The sequence below is a fragment of the Salvelinus fontinalis genome, chromosome 35 (genome assembly GCF_029448725.1).
Source record: "Salvelinus fontinalis isolate EN_2023a chromosome 35, ASM2944872v1, whole genome shotgun sequence".
Lineage (NCBI taxonomy): Eukaryota > Metazoa > Chordata > Actinopteri > Salmoniformes > Salmonidae > Salvelinus > Salvelinus fontinalis.
Window position 1 is genome coordinate 38,143,144 of NC_074699.1, and position 24,959 is coordinate 38,168,102.

The 24,959-nt window shown below is 51.3% G+C and overlaps 1 protein-coding gene across 1 annotated transcript in view; it reads left to right on the forward strand.

The window, feature by feature from the left end:
- LOC129834827 (insulin-like growth factor 1 receptor) overlaps positions 1–24,959 on the forward strand; it is a gene marked incomplete at its 3' end in the record, with an annotated part of 119,229 nt that overhangs the window by 59,777 nt on the left and 34,493 nt on the right. Inside the window, 4 exon segments of the mRNA XM_055900127.1 lie at positions 2,047–2,282; positions 10,878–11,045; positions 16,009–16,216; positions 24,617–24,906. Coding sequence (XP_055756102.1) covers positions 2,047–2,282; positions 10,878–11,045; positions 16,009–16,216; positions 24,617–24,906 — 902 coding nt within the window.

Here is a 24,959-nt window from a genome sequence, read left to right on the forward strand (position 1 = left end):
GTGCGTACCAGAACATCCTCTAACCCATGTGTCTCCCTCTCCTCCAGTGCGTACCAGAACATCCTCTAACCCATCAGTCTCCCTCTCCTCCAGTGCGTACCAGAACATCCTCTAACCCATGTGTCTCCCTCTCCTCCAGTGCGTACCAGAACATCCTCTAACCCATGTGTCTCCCTCTCCTCCAGTGCGTACCAGAACATCCTCTAACCCATCAGTCTCCTCTCCTCCAGTGCGTACCAGAACATCCTCTAACCCATCAGTCTCCCTCTCCTCCAGTGCGTACCAGAACATCCTCTAACCCATGTGTCTCCCTCTCCTCCAGTGCGTACCAGAACATCCTCTAACCCATCAGTCCCTCTCCTCCAGTGTGTACCAGAACATCCTCTAACCCATCAGTCTCCTCTCCTCCAGTGCGTACCAGAACATCCTCTAACCCATGTGTCTCCTCTCCTCCAGTGCGTACCAGAACATCCTCTAACCCATGTGTCTCCCTCTCCTCCAGTGCGTACCAGAACATCCTCTAACCCATCAGTCTCCTCTCCTCCAGTGCGTACCAGAACATCCTCTAACCCATGTGTCCCCCTCTCCTCCAGTGCGTACCAGAACATCCTCTAACCCATGTGTCTCCCTCTCCTCCAGTGCGTACCAGAACATCCTCTAACCCATGTGTCCCCCTCTCCTCCAGTGCGTACCAGAACATCCTCTAACCCATGTGTCTCCCTCTCCTCCAGTGCGTACCAGAACATCCTCTAACCCATGTGTCTCCTCTCCTCCAGTGCGTACCAGAACATCCTCTAACCCATGTGTCTCCCTCTCCTCCAGTGCGTACCAGAACATCCTCTAACCCATGTGTCTCCCTCTCCTCCAGTGCGTACCAGAACATCCTCTAACCCATCAGTCTCCTCTCCTCCAGTGCGTACCAGAACATCCTCTAACCCATGTGTCTCCTCTCCTCCAGTGCGTACCAGAACATCCTCTAACCCATGTGTCTCCCTCTCCTCCAGTGCGTACCAGAACATCCTCTAACCCATGTGTCCCCCTCTCCTCCAGTGCGTACCAGAACATCCTCTAACCCATCAGTCTCCCTCTCCTCCAGTGCGTACCAGAACATCCTCTAACCCATGTGTCTCCTCTCCTCCAGTGCGTACCAGAACATCCTCTAACCCATGTGTCTCCCTCTCCTCCAGTGCGTACCAGAACATCCTCTAACCCATGTGTCTCCTCTCCTCCAGTGCGTACCAGAACATCCTCTAACCCATGTGTCTCCCTCTCCTCCAGTGCGTACCAGAACATCCTCTAACCCATGTCTCCTCTCCTCCAGTGCGTACCAGAACATCCTCTAACCCATGTGTCTCCCTCTCCTCCAGTGCGTACCAGAACATCCTCTAACCCATGTGTCTCCCTCTCCTCCAGTGCGTACCAGAACATCCTCTAACCCATGTGTCTCCCTCTCCTCCAGTGCGTACCAGAACATCCTCTAACCCATGTGTCTCCTCTCCTCCAGTGCGTACCAGAACATCCTCTAACCCATGTGTCTCCTCTCCTCCAGTGCGTACCAGAACATCCTCTAACCCATGTGTCTCCCTCTCCTCCAGTGCGTACCAGAACATCCTCTAACCCATGTGTCTCCCTCTCCTCCAGTGCGTACCAGAACATCCTCTAACCCATGTCTCCTCTCCTCCAGTGCGTACCAGAACATCCTCTAACCCATGTGTCTCCCTCTCCTCCAGTGCGTACCAGAACATCCTCTAACCCATGTGTCTCCTCTCCTCCAGTGCGTACCAGAACATCCTCTAACCCATGTGTCTCCTCTCCTCCAGTGCGTACCAGAACATCCTCTAACCCATGTGTCTCCCTCTCCTCCAGTGCGTACCAGAACATCCTCTAACCCATGTGTCTCCCTCTCCTCCAGTGCGTACCAGAACATCCTCTAACCCATGTCTCCTCTCCTCCAGTGCGTACCAGAACATCCTCTAACCCATGTGTCTCCCTCTCCTCCAGTGCGTACCAGAACATCCTCTAACCCATGTGTCTCCTCTCCTCCAGTGCGTACCAGAACATCACAGAGTTTGACGGCCAGGACGGTTGTGGTTCCAACAGTTGGAACATGGTGGATGTAGACCTTCCCCAGGAGAAGAATTCTGACCCGGGGGTTCTACTGTCCCCCCTCAAGCCCTGGACCCAGTACGCCATCTACGTCAAGGCCATCACTCTGGTGGTCGAGGACAGACACGTCCTGGGAGCCAAGAGTGAAGTGGTCTACATCAGAACCAGCCCCTCAGGTAAAGGACAGGGGTTAGGGTGTAGGGGTTAGGGTGTAGGGGTTAGGGTGGAGGGTGGAGGGGTTAGGGTGTAGGGGGTTAGGGTGTCACTCTGGTGGTCGAGGACAGACACGTCCTGGGAGCCAAGAGTGAAGTGGTCTACATCAGAACCAGCCCCTCAGGTAAAGGACAGGGGTTAGGGTGTAGGGGTTAGGGTGGAGGGGTTAGGGTGGAGGGGTTAGGGTGGAGGGGTTAGGGCGGAGGGGTTAGGGTGGAGGGGGTTAGGGTGTCACTCTGGTGGTAGAGGACAGACACATCCTGGGAGCCAAGAGTGAAGTCGTCTACATCAGAACCAGCCCCTCAGGTAAAGGACAGGGGTTAGGGTGGAGGGGTTAGGGTGGAGGGGTTAGGGTGGAGGGGTTAGGGTGGAGGGTGGAGGGGTTAGGGTGTAGGGGTTAGGGTGGAGGGGTTAGGGTGGAGGGGGTTAGGGTGTAGGGGTTAGGGTGGAGGGGTTAGGGGTTAGGGTGGAGGGGTTAGGGTGTCACTCTGGTGGTAGAGGACAGACACATCCTGGGAGCCAAGAGTGAAGTAGTCTACATCAGAACCAGCCCCTCAGGTAAAGGACAGGGGTTAGGGTGTAGGGGTTAGGGTGGAGGGGTGGGGGTGGAGGGGGGAGGGGTTAGGGTGGAGGGGTTAGGGTGGAGGGGTTAGGGTGTCACTCTGGTGGTAGAGGACAGACACATCCTGGGAGCCAAGAGTGAAGTAGTCTACATCAGAACCAGCCCCTCAGGTAAAGGATAGGGGTTAGGGTGTAGGGGTTAGGGTGGAGGGGTTAGGGTGGAGGGGTTAGGGTGGAGGGGTTAGGGTGGAGGGGGTTAGGGTGGAGGGGGTTAGGGTGTCACTCTGGTGGTAGAGGACAGACACATCCTGGGAGCCAAGAGTGAAGTAGTCTACATCAGAACCAGCCCCTCAGGTAAAGGACAGGGGTTAGGGTGGAGGGGTTAGGGTGGAGGGGTTAGGGTGGAGGGGTTAGGGTGGAGGGGTTAGGGTGGAGGGGTTAGGGTGTCACTCTGGTGGTAGAGGACAGACACATCCTGGGAGCCAAGAGTGAAGTAGTCTACATCAGAACCAGCCCCTCAGGTAAAGGACAGGGGTTAGGGTGGAGGGGTTAGGGTGGAGGGGTTAGGGTGGAGGGGTTAGGGTGGAGGGGGTTAGGGTGGAGGGGGTTAGGGTGTCACTCTGGTGGTAGAGGACAGACACATCCTGGGAGCCAAGAGTGAAGTAGTCTACATCAGAACCAGCCCCTCAGGTAAAGGACAGGGGTTAGGGTGGAGGGGTTAGGGTGGAGGGGTTAGGGTGGAGGGGTTAGGGTGGAGGGGTTAGGGTGGAGGGGGTTAGGGTGTCACTCTGGTGGTAGAGGACAGACACATCCTGGGAGCCAAGAGTGAAGTAGTCTACATCAGAACCAGCCCCTCAGGTAAAGGACAGGGGTTAGGGTGGAGGGGTTAGGGTGGAGGGGTTAGGGTGGAGGGGTTAGGGTAGAGGGGTTAGGGTAGAGGGGTTAGGGTAGAGGGGTTAGGGTAGAGGGGTTAGGGTAGAGGGGTTAGGGTAGAGGGGTTAGGGTAGAGGGGTTAGGGTAGAGGGGTTAGGGTAGAGGGGTTAGGGTAGAGGGGTTAGGGTAGAGGGGTTAGGGTAGAGGGGTTAGGGTAGAGGGGTTAGGGTAGAGGGGTTAGGGTAGAGGGGGGTTAGGGTGTAGGGGGGTTAGGGTGTAGGGGGGTTAGGGTGTAGGGGGGTTAGGGTGTAGGGGGGTTAGGGTGTAGGGGGGTTAGGGGTCAGGGTGTCGGGGTCAGGGTGTAGGGGTGTGGGTGTATTGATTAAAGAACAGACCCGATGTATAAAATGGGGGGTTGGGTAGCAGAGCTCTAGGAAGTACTTCCCTGGACACTAGTCAGTCACAAGGCCCAGTTGCCATCTTTAAATCGTTCTGTTCCTGTCTGTTTCCTGTAGAGCCGTCCCTGGATGTGAGAACTGTTTTAATATAATATCTGTTTCCTGTAGAGCCCTCCATGCCCCTGGATGTGAGAACTGTTTTAATATAATATCTGTTTCCTGTAGAGCCCTCCATGTCCCTGGATGTGAGAACTGTTTTAATATAATATCTATTTCCTGTAGAGCCGTCCCTGGATGTGAGAACTGTTTTAATATAATATCTATTTCCTGTAGAGCCGTCCCTGGATGTGAGAACTGTTTTAATATAATATCTGTTTCCTGTAGAGCCGTCCCTGGATGTGAGAACTGTTTTATCCTGTCTAGGATCAGCGTGGCGCTAGCGGCACACCCCCCCCCCCCACTGAAAAACCAGTGCCGCGAAATTCAAAAAAAATATTTTTTTAAAATATTTAACTTTCACACATTAAAGTCCAATACAGCTAATGAAAGACACAGATCTTATGAATCCAGTCAACATTTCCGATTTTTAAAATGTTTTACAGGGAAGACACAATATGTAAAGATGTACATCTATTACCTAAAAACACATTAGCATAATCCACCATCTTTTATTTGTCCACCAACACCAGTAGCCATCACCAATTCGGCTAAACTAAGATATTTATAGCCCCTAACCAACAAAAAAACTCATTAGATGACAGTCTGATAACATATTTATGGTATGGGATAGGTTTTGTTAGAAAAAAGTGCATATTTCAGGTAGACTTCATAGTTTACAATTGCACCCACCATCACAAATGGACTAGAATAATTACAATGAGCAACGTGTTTACCTAACTACTAATCATCAAACATTTCGTAAAAATACACAGCATACACGAATCGAAAGACACAGATCCTGTGAATACAGACAATATTTCAGATTTTCTAAGTGTCTTACAGCGAAAACACAATAAATCGTTATATTAGCTTAGCACATAGCAATTAGCAGCCCAGCATTGATTCTAGCCAAAGTGAGCGATAACGTCAACATCGCCAAAAGATATTAATTTTTTCACTAACCTTCTCAGAATTCTTCCGATGACACTCCTGCAACATCACATTACAACATGCATATACAGTTTGATCGAAAATGTTTATATTTAGCCACCAAAATCATGGTTAGACAATGTGAAATGTAGCTCAGCTGGTCAGAAAATGTCCTTGCGCCACTTAGACAGTGATCTACTCTTATACATAAATACTCATAAACGTGACTAAAAAATATAGGGTGGACAGGGATTGATAGACAATTTAATTCTTAATACAATTGCGTTATTACATTTTTTAATTTATCCTTACTTTTCAATACAGTTTGCGCCAAGCGAAGCTACGTCAAAAAACATGGCGTCCTAAGCCACTAAAATGTTTCGACAGAAACACGATTTATCATAATAAAAATGTCCTACCTTGAGCTGTTCTTCCATCAGTATCTTGGGCAAAGGATCCTTTCTTGGGAGAAATCGTCTTTTGGTGGAAAGCTGTCCTCTTGCCATGTGGAAATGCCAACTGCGTTCGGGTTGAACTGAAAAGCATGCCCAACTTTTCACATCGTTGCAAAAATAAATGTCCCAAAATCGCACTAAACGGATATAAATTGCTATAAAACGCTTTAAATTAACTACTTTATGATGTTTGTAACTCCTATAACGAGTGAAAAGATGACCGGAGAAATATAACAGGCTAAACTAACGCTTGGAACAGGAGGGGGTCGGTGTCTTCCACGCGCGTTACGCAGCTCCCAAAGAATGACTAGCTTCAGAGTTTTTTCATTTGTAGGGCCTGTGAACGCGCAATCGAGCCCGTTGGAATCGTCATCACGTAAAGGCATCCAGGGGAAGACGTAAGAAGTGTCCGTATAGTGTCACGAACCGGCTCAAAGCCCGTAACAAAAGGGAGACACGTGGAGATAAGAAGTAACGAAATATATATTTATTAAATAAAGAAACTATGTATAATATACAATGGTGTGTGTAATCAGTAATCAGTAGTGTAAGTGAATGTTTTGCATGGATGAATGTGATAATGCAAGGTGTTGAAAGATGCTAAAACAAACAACCGAAAAGCACAACCAAACGCAACAAAATCTATCAAAGTGTCTGTATGGAGAGAGTCTCCTTGATGAATGGGGAAGTGGTGATTTTATCCTGGGAGAGTGGGCCCAGGTGTTCCCCATGTAGCTGACGACCCTCCCAACTCCGCCCACCGGCATCCTAATAGGGAAACAAGAGCAAAGAGAGAGAGAAAACGGTAGACAGAATGGGAGGGTCGTCACATTCCCCCCCATAAAACCGGGGACCAACAAGGACCCCGGAACAACATACCGCCCTCTGCGTCCCAAACTGACACAGCACTTGCGTCCCAAATTTATGAGGGGTACGTGTTCCCTCTTCCAAATTTGCCCCAGCCAACCTCCTCTCCAGACCTCAGCAACCTTTGTGCACGGGAAGCAACCTTTAAGAGGAAAGAAGACTCCCCAGACCTCAGCAACCTTAATACATAGGAAGCAACATTTAAGAGAAAAGACACCCCAGACCTCAGCAACATTAGTGCATAGGAAGCTACTTTTAAGAGGAAAGAAGGCTCCCCAGATCAGGACGGAATAGACAGGAAAGACAGAACCTGACCATACAAACATTCAGGAAGAGGGCGCACGAGACCACATCAGCTACAACCTCCAACGAAAAGAACAAAGTCCTTAATTTTTTTTAAACTCCCAACGATTCATAGCCACTTCCCAACGTAACAGACTACTCATTTCAATCTACCTTTTTTTTGTACGAGGCCAAGGACCCACACAGTCAATGATCGAATACTCAAAAGGTTGGCTGAGTACAGGAGTAGGAAACCGTGGTACCGTCTTAATAGCTTGATTAGGTTTACCAGTTAATTGACAGGTGTGACAAGTTTTGATGAAATCAGAGACATCCCTCTTTAATCTAGGCCAAAAGAAATGTCGTAATATGCGATGGTATGTTTTCCTCACACCCATATGTCCAGCAACACCATTGTGAGAAGTTGTCAACACCAACTCACGAAGTTTTACTGGTACCACAACCTGACTAATCGCCTCCCCCAGAAAACGACTACCATGAGACACCCACTTTCTCATCAGGACATCCTCTTTGAGAAAATAGCAATGGGTGACATCTCCCAACTGTTCCACAGGCACAATTTGGTCACGCAACTCTTCCAATGTGGGGTCAGTCCGCTGCGCACTGACTAGATCTGAGTGGGTAACAGACAACGGAATAACAGGGAAAGCAGTGGCATACTTCTTTGTGGTATTCTCATCAGTCGGCACAGTGACCAGTTCGCCACGACTCATAGAACTCATCACTGCACACGCACGGAACATCCCTGGGGAGCTCTGTACACTCTCATCTGGAATCTCAACAACTGACGGCTTTATGGGAACAACTCGAGATGGAAACACGACAGGCCATACACGATCACCAGCCAAGTTATTCCCAAGAACAACGTCAACACCCTCAATAGGCAACGAAGGACGCACCCCCACAACAACCTCACCTTTTACCAGCCCACAATCCAACATCATTTTATGTAATGGAACTGAAAGAGTGTTCAAACCTATTCCCCTAATTAGAACACTCTTCCCCGAATCAGTCTCAGCTGAAAAGGGTAACACAGACTCCAACACAAACGATTCGGAGGCACCTGTGTCTCTCAAGATCTTCACTGGCACCAATTCCTTACTCCCTAATATAGACACAAAACCTTCCGTAATGAAAGGTAAATAGCCTGAGTGAATATGGACTTTCACCTGCGCCTGAGACCATGTGTCATGAGTGAACTGATGTGAAACAGGCGCAGCTAACGCCGTAGGCTTAGATTTAACGTAATCACGCGTACTGAATTTGTCCTTTTCCCTGAGAACCGGACATTCGTTTTTCCAATGACCTGAATCATGACAGTAATGACACTCTTGCCCAAAGTCAGCTCTTCCACGGGATTCAGGCTCAACCCTAGTTGAATTGAACTCTGCCCGTGAACCAAAGTATCTCGGTGAGCGAAGCCCAAATCTATCCGAACGCCCCCACTCATTCCGAATACGGGGCTCTGCAAAGACTCTTTTGTGAGTTAACATATACTCATCCGCCAAAACCGCTGCTTCAACGACATTCTTTACTTTTCGTTCGTTAATATACGTGGCAATACGATCAGGGATTGTGTCCTTAAATTGCTCTAACATAATCAGATCACACAGCCCTTGGAAAGTCACAACTGCAGAGGCAGAACACCAGCGATTAAACTGTACAGATAATTGTCGCGCAAACTCCACATGAGTCTGTTGATCATCCCTTTTTAAAGTTCTAAATCGTTGGCGGTAAGCCTCAGGGACCAATTCATAAATCTGCAACACAGCCATTTTAACCTTATCATAACAGGTACTGTCGTGTACACTAAGAGCTGAATATGCTTCCTGCGCTTTACCAGTCAGCACACACTGCAACATTAAGGTGCGGTCAGAATCAGGCCAACTCCTAGCGTCAGCAACACGCTCAAACAACAAAAAGAATGTCTCAGGGTCCTTTTCATTAAACTGAGGCAATAACCGTAAGTTCCCAACAATATCAAATGTGTCCGGGGCACGACCAAAAGAGGAACGACCCCTAGGTAACTCTTGGTCACCTTCCCAGAACAAACTCTCCCCTGAAATCTTTCCTTCCCTAATCAACTCTATCCGTTCTTGTTGCAACTTGATTTTAGCCATCTCCATATCTTGTTTAAATGCTAATTCCTTTTCATACTTTACACGATCATGATTTAGCTTCTCACGATCATGCTCTAGCTTGTCACGATCATGCTGCCGATCATGCTCTAGCTTCTCACGATCATGCTGCAGCTGTAACAGAAGCAGTTCTTTCTGCTGTTCAAAAAGAAGACTACTAGGACTAACCGATGGAATGGCCATTGTAACGTTACGGGGAGATGACTCCTCAGCAGAGGCTGGCCCAGTGGTAACTTCAAGAACACCACTCTCCATCAGATTGGCCTTCAATATCAACCTAATAGAATTCTTTAAACGTTTATCACTAATTTCAACCTTGTAGTATTCGGCGATTTTCAACAGCTGTTCTTTAGTACCTAATTCTAACAATTCCTCTGATGGAAAGCGAATGAACTCATCTACAAAAGACGCCATAGTTACAAAAAAAATTCTCACTCTTCCCCTCTGCTGAGCACACCAGACCACAACTCAAGAAATGACAATCACCCTGAGCACCACAGAAGAGAGAGGAGATACGGAGCTTCCCCAAAACCTACTATAACTCAACCCTAGTCTTCGTGCGGATTTGCGGTGGGTATTTACGCACTGTAGCCCGCTGGCAAGGTAATAAACCCCCCAGCACGCTGGCAGATTCCACCAAGCCACGGATGTGCCCCCGAGACAACTGCTCAGTCCACAGACACCACACAAAAATAACAAACATTAACCATGCCCAACATATTCCAAAAATGAAACACGTCACTAAGCCTATCAGGGGTAAAAGGCTATAGCTCCGGGTAGTAAATTCCACTACCCTACCAAATCTCCCACTGAGGTACACAGCCGATTACTCACCTCCTCAGACCGATGTCCCAACAGAAAGTAGAACAAGAGTTTCCAGGCTGGGCAGGGCCTGGAAACTAACCATTATACTCTCTCTCCAACGCAGCACACAAACCAAACAACAAAGGCAACCAATACTAGGCCTATCAAACTCAAACCAAATATGTAAACCAAACACGTACCTCCACGTTCTCCCAAACCAATACGTTCAATTATCCCGGACGAGCCCCCACTTGTCACGAACCGGCTCAAAGCCCGTAACAAAAGGGAGACACGTGGAGATAAGAAGTAACGAAATATATATTTATTAAATAAAGAAACTATGTATAATATACAATGGTGTGTGTAATCAGTAATCAGTAGTGTAAGTGAATGTTTTGCATGGATGAATGTGATAATGCAAGGTGTTGAAAGATGCTAAAACAAACAACCGAAAAGCACAACCAAACGCAACAAAATCTATCAAAGTGTCTGTATGGAGAGAGTCTCCTTGATGAATGGGGAAGTGGTGATTTTATCCTGGGAGAGTGGGCCCAGGTGTTCCCCATGTAGCTGACGACCCTCCCAACTCCGCCCACCGGCATCCTAATAGGGAAACAAGAGCAAGGAGAGAGAGAAAACGGTAGACAGAATGGGAGGGTCGTCACAATAGTCATAGCAACGACAGTGCCCTTTTAACTGACTTCAGAAAAGTGGCCAACATTTCTCAAATCTGACTCCATGTCAGGGAAATTGCTGTAGAATGGGCTCTGTTCCACTTAGAGACAAAATTTCAACTCCTATAGAAACTATAGACTGTTTTCTATCCAATAATAATAATAATATGCATATTGTACGATCAAGGATTTTGTGGGAAGCCGTTTAAAAAATTAGCCACATTAGCATAAATAGTCTAAACAGCGCCCCCATCCCCAACAGGTTAATATAATATCTGTTTCCTGTAGAGCCCTCCATGTCCCTGGATGTGAGAACTGTTTTAATATAATATCTGTTTCCTGTAGAGCCGTCCCTGGATGTGAGAACTGTTTTAATATAACATCTGTTTCCTGTAGAGCCCTCCATGCCCCTGGATGTGAGAACGTACTCTAACTCCTCTACTAACCTGGTGGTCCGCTGGTCTCCCCCTGCCTCCCCCAACGGGGACGACCCCTACTACCTGGTCCGCTGGCAACAACAGACTGAAGACAGAGAGCTGTACCAACACAATTACTGTTCTAAAGGTCAGTACCCTAACCCCTCCACCCTAACCCCTCCACCCTGACCCCTCCACCCTAACCCCTCCACCCTGACCCCTCCACCCTAACCCCTCCACCCTAACCCCTCCACCCTGACACCTCCACCCTAATCCCTCCACCCTAACCCCTCCACCCTAACCCCTCCACCCTAACCCCTACTACCTGGTCCGCTGGCAACAACAGACTGAAGACAGAGAGCTGTACCAACACAATAACTGTTCTAAAGGTCAGACCCCTCCACCCTGACCCCTCCACCCTGACCCCTCCACCCTGACCCCTCCACCCTAACCCCTCCACCCTGACCCCTCCACCCTGACCCCTCCACCCTAACCCCTCCACCCTAACCCCTACTACCTGGTCCGCTGGCAACAACAGACTGAAGACAGAGAGCTGTACCAACACAATTACTGTTCTAAAGGTCAGTACCCTAACCCCTCCACCCTAACCCCTCCACCCTAACCCCTCCACCCTAACCCCTCCACCCTAACCCCTCCACCCTAACCCCTCCACCCTAACCCCTCCACCCTAACCCCTCCACCCTGACCCCTCTACCCTGACCCCTCCACCCTGACCCCTCCACCCTGACCCCTCCACCCTGACCCCTCCACCCTGACCCCTCCACCCTGACCCCTCCACCCTGACCCCTCCACCCTGACCCCTCCACCCTGACCCCTCCACCCTGACCCCTCCACCCTGACCCCTCTACCCTGACCCTTCCACCCTGACACCTCCACCCTAACCCCTCCACCCTGACCCCTCTACCCTGACCCTTCCACCCTGACCCCTCCACCCTGACCCCTCCACCCTGACCCCTCCACCCTGACCCCTCCACCCTGACCCCTCCACCCTGACCCCTCTACCCTGACCCTTCCACCCTGACACCTCCACCCTAACCCCCACCTTAACCCCTCCACCCTGACCCCTCCACCCTGACCCCTCCACCCTGACCCCTCCACCCTGACCCCTCCACCCTGACCCCTCCACCCTGACCCCTCCACCCTGACCCCTCCACCCTAACCCCTCCACCCTAACCCCTCCACCCTGACCCCTCCACCCTGACCCCTCCACCCTGACCCCTCCACCCTGACCCCTCCACCCTGACCCTTCCACCCTGACCCCTCCACCCTAACCCCTCCACCCTAACCCCTCCACCCTAACCCCTCCACCCTAACCCCTCCACCCTGACCCCTCTACCCTGACCCTTCCACCCTGACACATCCACCCTAACCCCTCCACCCTAACCCCTACTACCTGGTCCGCTGGCAACAACAGACTGAAGACAGAGAGCTGTACCAACACAATTACTGTTCTAAAGGTCAGTACCCTAACCCCTCCACCCTAACCCCTCCACCCTAACCCCTCCACCCTAACCCCTCCACCCTGACCCCTCCACCCTGACCCCTCCACCCTAACCCCTCCACCCTGACCCCTCCACCCTAACCCCTCCACCCTAACCCCTCCACCCTAACCCCTCCACCCTAACCCCTCCACCCTGACCCCTCCACCCTGACCCCTCCACCCTGACCCCTCCACCCTGACACCTCCACCCTGACCCCTCCACCCTGACCCCTCCACCCTGACCCCTCCACCCTGACCCCTCCACCCTGACCCCTCCACCCTGACCCCTCCACCCTGACCCCTCCACCCTGACCCCTCCACCCTGACCCCTCCACCCTGACCCCTCCACCCTGACCCCTCCACCCTGACCCCTCCACCCTGACCCCTCCACCCTGACCCCTCCACCCTGACCCCTCCACCCTGACCCCTCCACCCTGACCCCTCCACCCTGACACCTCCACCCTGACCCCTCCACCCTAACCCCTCCACCCTAACCCCTCTACCCTAACCCCTCTCCCCTAACCCCTCTCCCCTAACCCCTCTACCCTGACCCCTCCACCCTGACCCCTCCACCCTGACCCCTCCACCCTGACCCCTCCACCCTGACCCCTCTACCCTGACCCCTCTACCCTGACCCCTCTACCCTGACCCCTCTACCCTGACCCCTCTACCCTGACCCCTCTACCCTGACCCCTCTACCCTAACCCCTCCACCCTAACCCCTCCACCCTAACCCCTACTACCTGGTCTGCTGGCAACAACAGACTGAAGACAGAGAGCTGTACCAACACAATAACTGTTCTAAAGGTCAGTACCCTAACCCCTCCACCCTGACCCCTCCACCCTAACCCCTCCACCCTGACCCCTCCACCCTGACACCTCCACCCTGACCCCTCCACCCTGACCCCTCCACCCTGACCCCTCCACCCTGACCCCTCCACCCTGACCCCTCCACCCTGACCCCTCCACCCTAACCCCTCCACCCTAACCCCTCCACCCTAACCCCTCCACCCTAACCCCTCCACCCTAACCCCTCCACCCTAACCCCTCCACCCTAACCCCCTCCACCCTGACCCCTCCACCCTGACCCCTCCACCCTGACCCCTCCACCCTGACCCCTCCACCCTGACCCCTCCACCCTGACACCTCCACCCTAACCCCTCCACCCTAACCCCTACTACCTGGTCCGCTGGCAACAACAGACTGAAGACAGAGAGCTGTACCAACACAATTACTGTTCTAAAGGTCAGTACCCTAACCCCTCCACCCTAACCCCTCCACCCTAACCCCTCCACCCTAACCCCTCCACCCTGACCCCTCCACCCTGACCCCTCCACCCTGACCCCTCCACCCTGACCCCTCCACCCTGACCCCTCCACCCTGACCCCTCCACCCTAACCCCTCCACCCTGACCCCTCTACCCTGACCCCTCTACCCTGACCCCTCTACCCTGACCCCTCTACCCTGACCCCTCTACCCTGACCCCTCCACCCTGACCCCTCCACCCTGACCCCTCCACCCTGACCCCTCCACCCTGACCCCTCCACCCTGACCCCTCCACCCTGACCCCTCCACCCTGACCCCTCCACCCTGACCCCTCCACCCTGACCCCTCCACCCTGACCCCTCCACCCTGACCCCTCCACCCTGACCCCTCCACCCTGACCCCTCCACCCTGACCCCTCCACCCTGACCCCTCCACCCTAGCCCCTCCACCCTAACCCCTCCACCCTAACCCCTCCACCCTAACCCCTCCACCCTGACCCCTCCACCCTGACCCCTCTACCCTGACCCCTCCACCCTGACCCCTCTACCCTGACCCCTCCACCCTGACCCCTCCACCCTAACCCCTCCACCCTGACCCCTCTACCCTAACCCCTCTACCCTGACCCCTCCACCCTAACCCCTCTACCCTGACCCCTCCACCCTGACCCCTCCACCCTGACCCCTCCACCCTGACCCCTCTACCCTGACCCCTCTACCCTGACCCCTCTACCCTGACCCCTCCTCTCTCTCCTCAGAACTGAAGACCCCGGTCCGTATAGCTGCTACCGGGTTGACTGTCTCCTACATCCTAACCCCTCCACCCTGACCCCTCCACCCTGACCCCTCCACCCTAACCCCTCTACCCTGACCCCTCTACCCTGACCCCTCTACCCTGACCCCTCCACCCTGACCCCTCCACCCTGACCCCTCCACCCTAACCCCTCCACCCTAACCCCTCCACCCTAACCCCTCCACCCTCACCCCTCCACCCTAACCCCTCCACCCTAACCCCTCCACCCTAACCCCTACACCCTAACCCCTCTACCCTAACCCCTCTACCCTGACCCCTCTACCCTGACCCCTCCACCCTGACCCCTCCACCCTGACCCCTCTACCCTGACCCCTCCACCCTGACCCCTCCACCCTAACCCCTACACCCTAACCCCTCCACCCTAACCCCTACACCCTAACCCCCTCCACCCTGACCCCTCCTCTCTCTCCTCAGAACTGAAGACCCCGGTCCGTATAGCTGCTACCGGGTTGACTGTCTCCTACACCCTAACCCCTACACCCTAACCCCTACACCCTAACCCCTACACCCTAACCCCTCTACCCTGACCCCTCCACCCTAACCCCCTACACCCTAACCCCTACACCCTAACCCCTACACCCTAACCCCTCTACCCTGACCCCTCCACCCTAACCCCCTACACCCTAACCCCTCTACCCTGACCCCTCCACCCTAACCCCCTACACCCTAACCCCTACACCCTAACCCCTACACCCTAACCCCTCTACCCTGACCCCTCTACCCTGACCCCTCTACCCTGACCCCTCTACCCTGACCCCTCCACCCTGACCCCTCCACCCTAACCCCCTCCACCCTAACCCCCTCCACCCTAACCCCCTCCACCCTAACCCCTACACCCTGACCCCTCCACCCTAACCCCTCCACCCTAACCCCTACACCCTAACCCCTCCACCCTAACCCCTACACCCTAACCCCCTCCACCCTGACCCCTCCTCTCTCTCCTCAGAACTGAAGACCCCGGTCCGTATAGCTGCTACCGGGTTGACTGTCTCCTACACCCTAACCCCTACACCCTAACCCCTACACCCTAACCCCTACACCCTAACCCCTCTACCCTGACCCCTCCACCCTAACCCCCTACACCCTAACCCCCTACACCCTAACCCCTACACCCTAACCCCTACACCCTAACCCCTCTACCCTGACCCCTCCACCCTAACCCCCTACACCCTAACCCCTCTACCCTGACCCCTCCACCCTAACCCCCTACACCCTAACCCCTACACCCTAACCCCTACACCCTAACCCCTCTACCCTGACCCCTCTACCCTGACCCCTCTACCCTGACCCCTCCACCCTGACCCCTCCACCCTAACCCCCTCCACCCTAACCCCCTCCACCCTAACCCCCTCCACCCTAACCCCTACACCCTAACCCCTACACCCTAACCCCTCTACCCAGACCCCTCCACCCTAACCCCTACACCCTAACCCCTACACCCTAACCCCTACACCCTAACCCCTCTACCCTGACCCCTCCACCCTAACCCCTACACCCTAACCCCCTACACCCTAACCCCTCCTCTCTCTCCTCAGAACTGAAGACCCCGGTCCGTATAGCTGCTACCGGGTTGACTGACATGGAGGAGGACCTGAAGCCTACTAAACCAGACGTTGGTGGGGGGGACAAGGGGCCGTGCTGTCCCTGTCCTAAATCTGTAGGAGACCTGGAGGCAGAGGCAGCTGACGCTTCCTACAGAAAAGTCTTTGAGAACTTCTTACACAACTCTATCTTTACCCCCAGGTAAGCAGATCACCGTAACACACCTGGTAGAACTTATTACACAACTCTATCTTTACCCCCCAGGTAAGCAGATCACCGTAACACACCTGGTAGAACTTCTTACACAACTCTATCTTTACCCCCAGGTAAGCAGATCACTGTAACACACACCTGGTAGAACTTATTACACAACTCTATCTTTACCCCCCAGGTAAGCAGATCACCGTAACACACACCTGGTAGAACTTATTACACAACTCTATCTTTACCCCCCAGGTAAGCAGATCACCGTAACACACACCTGGTAGAACTTATTACACAACTCTATCTTTACCCCCCAGGTAAGCAGATCACCGTAACACACCTGGTAGAACTTATTACACAACTCTATCTTTACCCCCCAGGTAAGCAGATCACCGTAACACACCTGGTAGAACTTCTTACACAACTCTATCTTTACCCCCCAGGTAAGCAGACCACAGGCCGTAACACACCTGGTAGAACTTATTACACAACTCTATCTTTACCCCCAGGTAAGCAGATCACCGTAACACACCTGGTAGAACTTATTACACAACTCTATCTTTACCCCCCAGGTAAGCAGATCACCGTAACACACACCTGGTAGAACTTATTACACAACTCTATCTTTACCCCCCAGGTAAGCAGATCACAGGCCGTAACACACACCTGGTAGAACTTATTACACAACTCTATCTTTACCCCCAGGTAAGCAGACCACTGTAACACACACCTGGTAGAACTTATTACACAACTCTATCTTTACCCCCCAGGTAAGCAGATCACAGGCCGTAACACACACCTGGTAGAACTTATTACACAACTCTATCTTTACCCCCCAGGTAAGCAGATCACAGGCCGTAACACACCTGGGTAGGATCCAGTAGGACACACCCTCAACTCTCTGAAATGGACAACAGATATGATCTTATTGGCCATTTATATTGAACCAAAATATAAACGTGACATGTAAAGTCCCATGTTTCATGTGCTGAAATAGAAGATCCCAGAAATGTTCCATAGACACAAAAGGCTTATTCCTCAAACATGTTGGGAACATATTAATTTCCATCCCTGTGAGTTTCTCCTTTGCCAAGATAATCCTGCCAGGTGGCATATCAAGAAGCTGGTTAAACAGCATGATCATGATCAGGCGGCCCGTCTCGGGGCGGGGGACAGGCGGCCCTTCTCGGGGCGGGGGACAGGCGGCCTTCTCGGGGCGGGGGACAGGCGGCCCGTCTCGGGGCGGGGGACAGGCGGCCCTTCTCGGGGCGGGGGACAGGCGGCCTTCTCGGGGCGGGGGACAGGCGGCCCGTCTCGGGGCAGGGGGACAGGCGGCCCGTCTCGGGGCAGGGGGACAGGCGGCCCGTCTCGGGGCAGGGGGACAGGCGGCCCGTCTCGGGGCGGGGGACAGGCGGCCCGTCTCGGGGCGGGGGACTGCCAAGATAATCCTCCCAGGTGGCATATCAAGAAGCTGATTAAACAGCATGATCGTGACGCAGTACGGTTGAATGGCGGGAACCCGGTTACTGAGATTTAACGGGAGACTTTTCCCCCCGGCATAAATAACTCAGAGAAACCGGTTAATTATAATACATTATTTAAATGAATATTATGGCGTGAAAATGAACTGTTAAATGGTATGTGATGTCTAAATCTGGTTTCTCTACGGCCTTTGATGAATCAATGCTCGGGGCGGGGGGCAGGCGGCCCGTCTCGGGTGGGGGGACAGACTCAATGTAATAGAGGGAGATCCCCTGAAACAACAGGACTGACTGGATCAATGTAATAGAGGAGGGAGATCCCCTGAAACAACAGGACTGACTGGATCAATGTAATAGAGGAGGGAGATCCCCTGAAACAACAGGACTGACTGGATCAATGTAATAGAGGAGGGAGATCCCCTGAAACAACAGGACTGACTGGATCAATGTAATAGAGGAGGGAGATCCCCTGAAACAACAGGACTGACTGGATCAATGTAATAGAGGAGGGAGATCCCCTGAAACAACAGGACTGACTAGATCAATGTAATAGAGGAGGGAGATCCCCTGAAACAACAGGACTGACTAGATCAATGTAATAGAGGAGGGAGATCCCCTGAAACAACAGGACTGACTGGATCAATGTAATAGAGGAGGGAGATCCCCTGAAACAACAGGACTGACTGGATCAATGTAATAGAGGAGGGAGATCCCCTGAAACAACAGGACTGACTGGATCAATGTAATAGAGGAGGGAGATCCCCTGAAACAACAGGACTGACTAGATCAATGTAATAGAGGGAGATCCCCTGAAACAACAGGACTGACTGGATCAATGTAATAGAGGAGGGAGATCCCCTGAAACAACAGGACTGACTAGATCAATGTAATAGAGGAGGGAGATCCCCTGAAACAACAGGACCGACTGGATCAATGTAATAGACGAGGGAGATCCCCTGAAACAACAGGACTGACTAGATCAATGTAATAGAGGAGGGAGATCCCCTGAAGCAACAGGACTGACTGGATCAATGTAATAGAGGGAGATCCCCTGAAACAACAGGACTGACTAGATCAATGTAATAGAGGGAGATCCCCTGAAACAACAGGACTGACTAGATCAATGTAATAGAGGAGGGAGATCCCCTGAAACAACAGGACTGACTGGGTCAATGTAATAGAGGAGGGAGATCCCCTGAAACAACAGGACTGACTGGGTCAATGTAATAGAGGAGGGAGATCCCCTGAAACAACAGGACTGACTGGATCAATGTAATAGAGGAGGGAGATCCCCTGAAACAACAGGACTGACTGGATCAATGTAATAGAGGAGGGAGATCCCCTGAAACAACAGGACTGACTGGATCAATGTAATAGAGGAGGGAGATCCCCTGAAACAACAGGACTGACTGGATCAATGTAATAGAGGAGGGAGATCCCCTGAAACAACAGGACTGACTGGATCAATGTAATAGAGGAGGGAGATCCCCTGAAACAACAGGACTGACTAGATCAATGTAATAGAGGAGGGAGATCCCCTGAAACAACAGGACTGACTGGATCAATGTAATAGAGGAGGGAGATCCCCTGAAACAACAGGACTGACTGGATCAATGTAATAGAGGAGGGAGATCCCCTGAAACAACAGGACTGACTGGATCAATGTAATAGAGGGAGATCCCCTGAAACAACAGGACTGACTAGATCAATGTAATAGAGGAGGGAGATCCCTTGAAGCAACAGGACTGACTGGATCAATGTAATAGAGGAGGGAGATCCCCTGAAACAACAGGACTGACTGGATCAATGTAATAGAGGGAGATCCCCTGAAGCAACAGGACTGACTGGATCAATGTAATAGAGGAGGGAGATCCCCTGAAACAACAGGACTGACTGGATCAATGTAATAGAGGAGGGAGATCCCCTGAAACAACAGGACTGACTGGATCAATGTAATAGAGGAGGGAGATCCCCTGAAACAACAGGACTGACTGGATCAATGTAATAGAGGAGGGAGATCCCCTGAAACAACAGGACTGACTGGATCAATGTAATAGAGGAGGGAGATCCCCTGAAACAACAGGACTGACTAGATCAATGTAATAGAGGAGGGAGATCCCCTGAAACAACAGGACTGACTGGATCAATGTAATAGAGGAGGGAGATCCCCTGAAACAACAGGACTGACTGGATCAATGTAATAGAGGAGGGAGATCCCCTGAAACAACAGGACTGACTGGATCAATGTAATAGAGGGAGATCCCCTGAAACAACAGGACTGACTAGATCAATGTAATAGAGGAGGGAGATCCCTTGAAGCAACAGGACTGACTGGATCAATGTAATAGAGGAGGGAGATCCCCTGAAACAACAGGACTGACTGGATCAATGTAATAGAGGGAGATCCCCTGAAGCAACAGGACTGACTGGATCAATGTAATAGAGGAGGGAGATCCCCTGAAACAACAGGACTGACTGGATCAATGTAATAGAGGAGGGAGATCCCCTGAAACAGCAGGACTGACTGGATCAATGTAATAGAGGAGGGAGATCCCCTGAAACAACAGGACTGGATCAATGTAATAGAGGGCGATCCCCTGAAACAACAGGACTGACTGGATCAATGTAATAGAGGAGGGAGATCCCCTGAAACAACAGGACTGACTGGATCAATGTAATAGAGGGAGATCCCCTGAAACAACAGGACCGACTGGATCAATGTAATAGAGGGAGATCCCCTGAAACAACAGGACTGACTGGATCAATGTAATAGAGGGAGATCCCCTGAAACAACAGGACTGACTAGATCAATGTAATAGAGGAGGGAGATCCCCTGAAACAACAGGACTGACTAGATCAATGTAATAGAGGAGGGAGATCCCCTGAAACAACAGGACTGACTGGATCAATGTAATAGAGGAGGGAGATCCCCTGAAGCAACAGGACTGACTGGATCAATGTAATAGAGGGAGATCCCCTGAAACAACAGGACTGACTAGATCAATGTAATAGAGGAGGGAGATCCCCTGAAACAACAGGACTGGATCAATGTAATAGAGGAGGGAGATCCCCTGAAACAACAGGACTGACTGGGTCAATGTAATAGAGGAGGGAGATCCCCTGAAACAACAGGACTGGATCAATGTAATAGAGGAGGGAGATCCCCTGAAACAACAGGACTGGATCAATGTAATAGAGGAGGGAGATCCCCTGAAACAACAGGACTGGATCAATGTAATAGAGGAGGGAGATCCCCTGAAACAACAGGACTGACTGGATCAATGTAATAGAGGGAGATCCCCTGAAACAACAGGACTGACTGGATCAATGTAATAGAGGAGGGAGATCCCCTGAAACAACAGGACTGACTAGATCAATGTAATAGAGGAGGGAGATCCCTTGAAGCAACAGGACTGACTAGATCAATGTAATAGAGGAGGGAGATCCCCTGAAACAACAGGACTGACTGGATCAATGTAATAGAGGAGGGAGATCCCCTGAAACAACAGGACTGACTGGATCAATGTAATAGAGGAGGGAGATCCCCTGAAGCAACAGGACTGACTGGATCAATGTAATAGAGGAGGGAGATCCCCTGAAACAACAGGACTGACTGGATCAATGTAATAGAGGAGGGAGATCCCCTGAAACAGCAGGACTGACTGGATCAATGTAATAGAGGAGGGAGATCCCCTGAAACAACAGGACTGGATCAATGTAATAGAGGGAGATCCCCTGAAACAACAGGACTGACTGGATCAATGTAATAGAGGAGGGAGATCCCCTGAAACAACAGGACTGACTGGATCAATGTAATAGAGGGAGATCCCCTGAAACAACAGGACCGACTGGATCAATGTAATAGAGGAGGGAGATCCCCTGAAACAACAGGACTGACTGGATCAATGTAATAGAGGGAGATCCCCTGAAACAACAGGACTGACTAGATCAATGTAATAGAGGAGGGAGATCCCCTGAAACAACAGGACTGACTAGATCAATGTAATAGAGGAGGGAGATCCCCTGAAACAACAGGACTGACTGGATCAATGTAATAGAGGAGGGAGATCCCCTGAAACAACAGGACTGACTAGATCAATGTAATAGAGGAGGGAGATCCCCTGAAACAACAGGACCAACTGGATCAATGTAATAGAGGAGGGAGATCCCCTGAAGCAACAGGACTGACTGGATCAATGTAATAGAGGAGGGAGATCCCCTGAAGCAACAGGACTGACTGGATCAATGTAATAGAGGAGGGAGATCCCCTGAAACAACAGGACTGACTGGATCAATGTAATAGAGGGAGATCCCCTGAAACAACAGGACTGACTAGATCAATGTAATAGAGGAGGGAGATCCCCTGAAGCAACAGGACTGACTGGATCAATGTAATAGAGGAGGGAGATCCCCTGAAACAACAGGACTGACTGGATCAATGTAATAGAGGGAGATCCCCTGAAACAACAGGACTGACTGGATCAATGTAATAGAGGAGGGAGATCCCCTGAAGCAACAGGACTGACTGGATCAATGTAATAGAGGGAGATCCCCTGAAACAACAGGACTGACTGGATCAATGTAATAGAGGAGGGAGATCCCCTGAAGCAACAGGACTGACTAGATCAATGTAATAGAGGGAGATCCCCTGAAACAACAGGACTGACTGGATCAATGTAATAGAGGAGGGAGATCCCCTGAAACAACAGGACTGACTAGATCAATGTAATAGAGGAGGGAGATCCCCTGAAACAACAGGACTGACTGGATCAATGTAATAGAGGGAGATCCCCTGAAACAACAGGACCGACTGGATCAATGTAATAGAGGAGGGAGATCCCCTGAAACAACAGGACTGACTAGATCAATGTAATAGAGGAGGGAGATCCCCTGAAGCAACAGGACTGACTGGATCAATGTAATAGAGGAGGGAGATCCCCTGAAACAACAGGACTGACTAGATCAATGTAATAGAGGAGGGAGATCCCCTGAAACAACAGGACTGGATCAATGTAATAGAGGAGGGAGATCCCCTGAAACAACAGGACTGGATCAATGTAATAGAGGAGGGAGATCCCCTGAAACAACAGGACTGGATCAATGTAATAGAGGAGGGAGATCCCCTGAAACAACAGGACTGGATCAATGTAATAGAGGAGGGAGATCCCCTGAAACAACAGGACTGACTGGATCAATGTAATAGAGGGAGATCCGCTGAAACAACAGGACTGACTAGATCAATGTAATAGAGGAGGGAGATCCCCTGAAACAACAGGACTGACTGGATCAATGTAATAGAGGGAGATCCCCTGAAACAACAGGACCGACTGGATCAATGTAATAGAGGAGGGAGATCCCCTGAAACAACAGGACTGACTGGATCAATGTAATAGAGGAGGGAGATCCCCTGAAACAACAGGACTGACTAGATCAATGTAATAGAGGAGGGAGATCCCCTGAAACAACAGGACTGACTGGATCAATGTAATAGAGGAGGGAGATCCCCTGAAGCAACAGGACCGACTGGATCAATGTAATAGAGGAGGGAGATCCCCTGAAACAACAGGACTGGATCAATGTAATAGAGGGAGATCCCCTGAAACAACAGGACTGACTGGATCAATGTAATAGAGGGAGATCCCCTGAAACAACAGGACTGACTAGATCAATGTAATAGAGGAGGGAGATCCCCTGAAGCAACAGGACTGACTGGATCAATGTAATAGAGGAGGGAGATCCCCTGAAACAACAGGACTGACTGGATCAATGTAATAGAGGGAGATCCCCTGAAACAACAGGACTGACTGGATCAATGTAATAGAGGGAGATCCCCTGAAACAACAGGACTGACTGGATCAATGTAATAGAGGAGGGAGATCCCCTGAAACAACAGTACCGACTGGATCAATGTAATAGAGGAGGGAGATCCCCTGAAACAACAGGACCGACTGGATCAATGTAATAGAGGAGGGAGATCCCCTGAAGCAACAGGACTGACTGGATCAATGTAATAGAGGAGGGAGATCCCCTGAAGCAACAGGACTGGATCAATGTAATAGAGGGAGATCCCCTGAAACAACAGGACTGACTGGATCAATGTAATAGAGGGAGATCCCCTGAAACAACAGGACTGACTGGATCAATGTAATAGAGGAGGGAGATCCCCTGAAACAACAGGACTGATTGGATCAATGTAATAGAGGAGGGAGATCCCCTGAAACAACAGGACTGACTGGATCAATGTAATAGAGGAGGGAGAACCCCTGAAGCAACAGGACTGACTGGATCAATGTAATAGAGGGAGATCCCCTGAAACAACAGGACTGACTGGATCAATGTAATAGAGGAGGGAGATCCCCTGAAGCAACAGGACTGACTAGATCAATGTAATAGAGGAGGGAGATCCCCTGAAACAACAGGACTGACTGGATCAATGTAATAGAGGAGGGAGATCCCCTGAAACAACAGGACTGACTAGATCAATGTAATAGAGGAGGGAGATCCCCTGAAACAACAGGACTGATTGGATCAATGTAATAGAGGGAGATCCCCTGAAACAACAGGACTGACTAGATCAATGTAATAGAGGAGGGAGATCCCCTGAAGCAACAGGACTGACTGGATCAATGTAATAGAGGAGGGAGATCCCCTGAAACAACAGGACTGACTAGATCAATGTAATAGAGGGAGGTTCTAACTGAACAGTCCTCTGCTGCTTCACATCAAAGCCGTGTTTACCAGTGGAAGGATTCCACCACAGGGGTTATTTGTTGACTGGTGTATTGTCAGTCAAAGCCGTGTTTACCAGTGAAAGGATTCCACCACAGGGGTTATTTGTTGACTGGTGTATTGTCAGTGTTTGGACGACTGTGATTGTCACTCCCACATCCCTCTGCTCTCTCTCCCTCTCCTCCAGACCTCCAGACCGGCGCCGTCGGGATCTGTTTGGCGTGGCTAACCGTACCGTCCACCGTGGTGTGACCACCTACCCTAACGCCACGTCCCCTGATCTTTGGGCCAACGCTACAGAGGCGGAGTTAGCGGACAGGGAGTATGACTTCGTGGAGTGGGCAGTCAGCGAGCGGGAGCTGCAGATAACTGGTCTGCAACCGTTCACGGTTTACCGGATCGACATCCACGCCTGTAACAAGCAGGTGAAACGCTGCAGCGCGGCAGAGTTCGTCTTCTCCAGGACCAAACCTGCAGGTTCGTACTGCTGCCTCGTCTCTCCCTGCAGGTTCGTACTGCTCCCTCGTCTC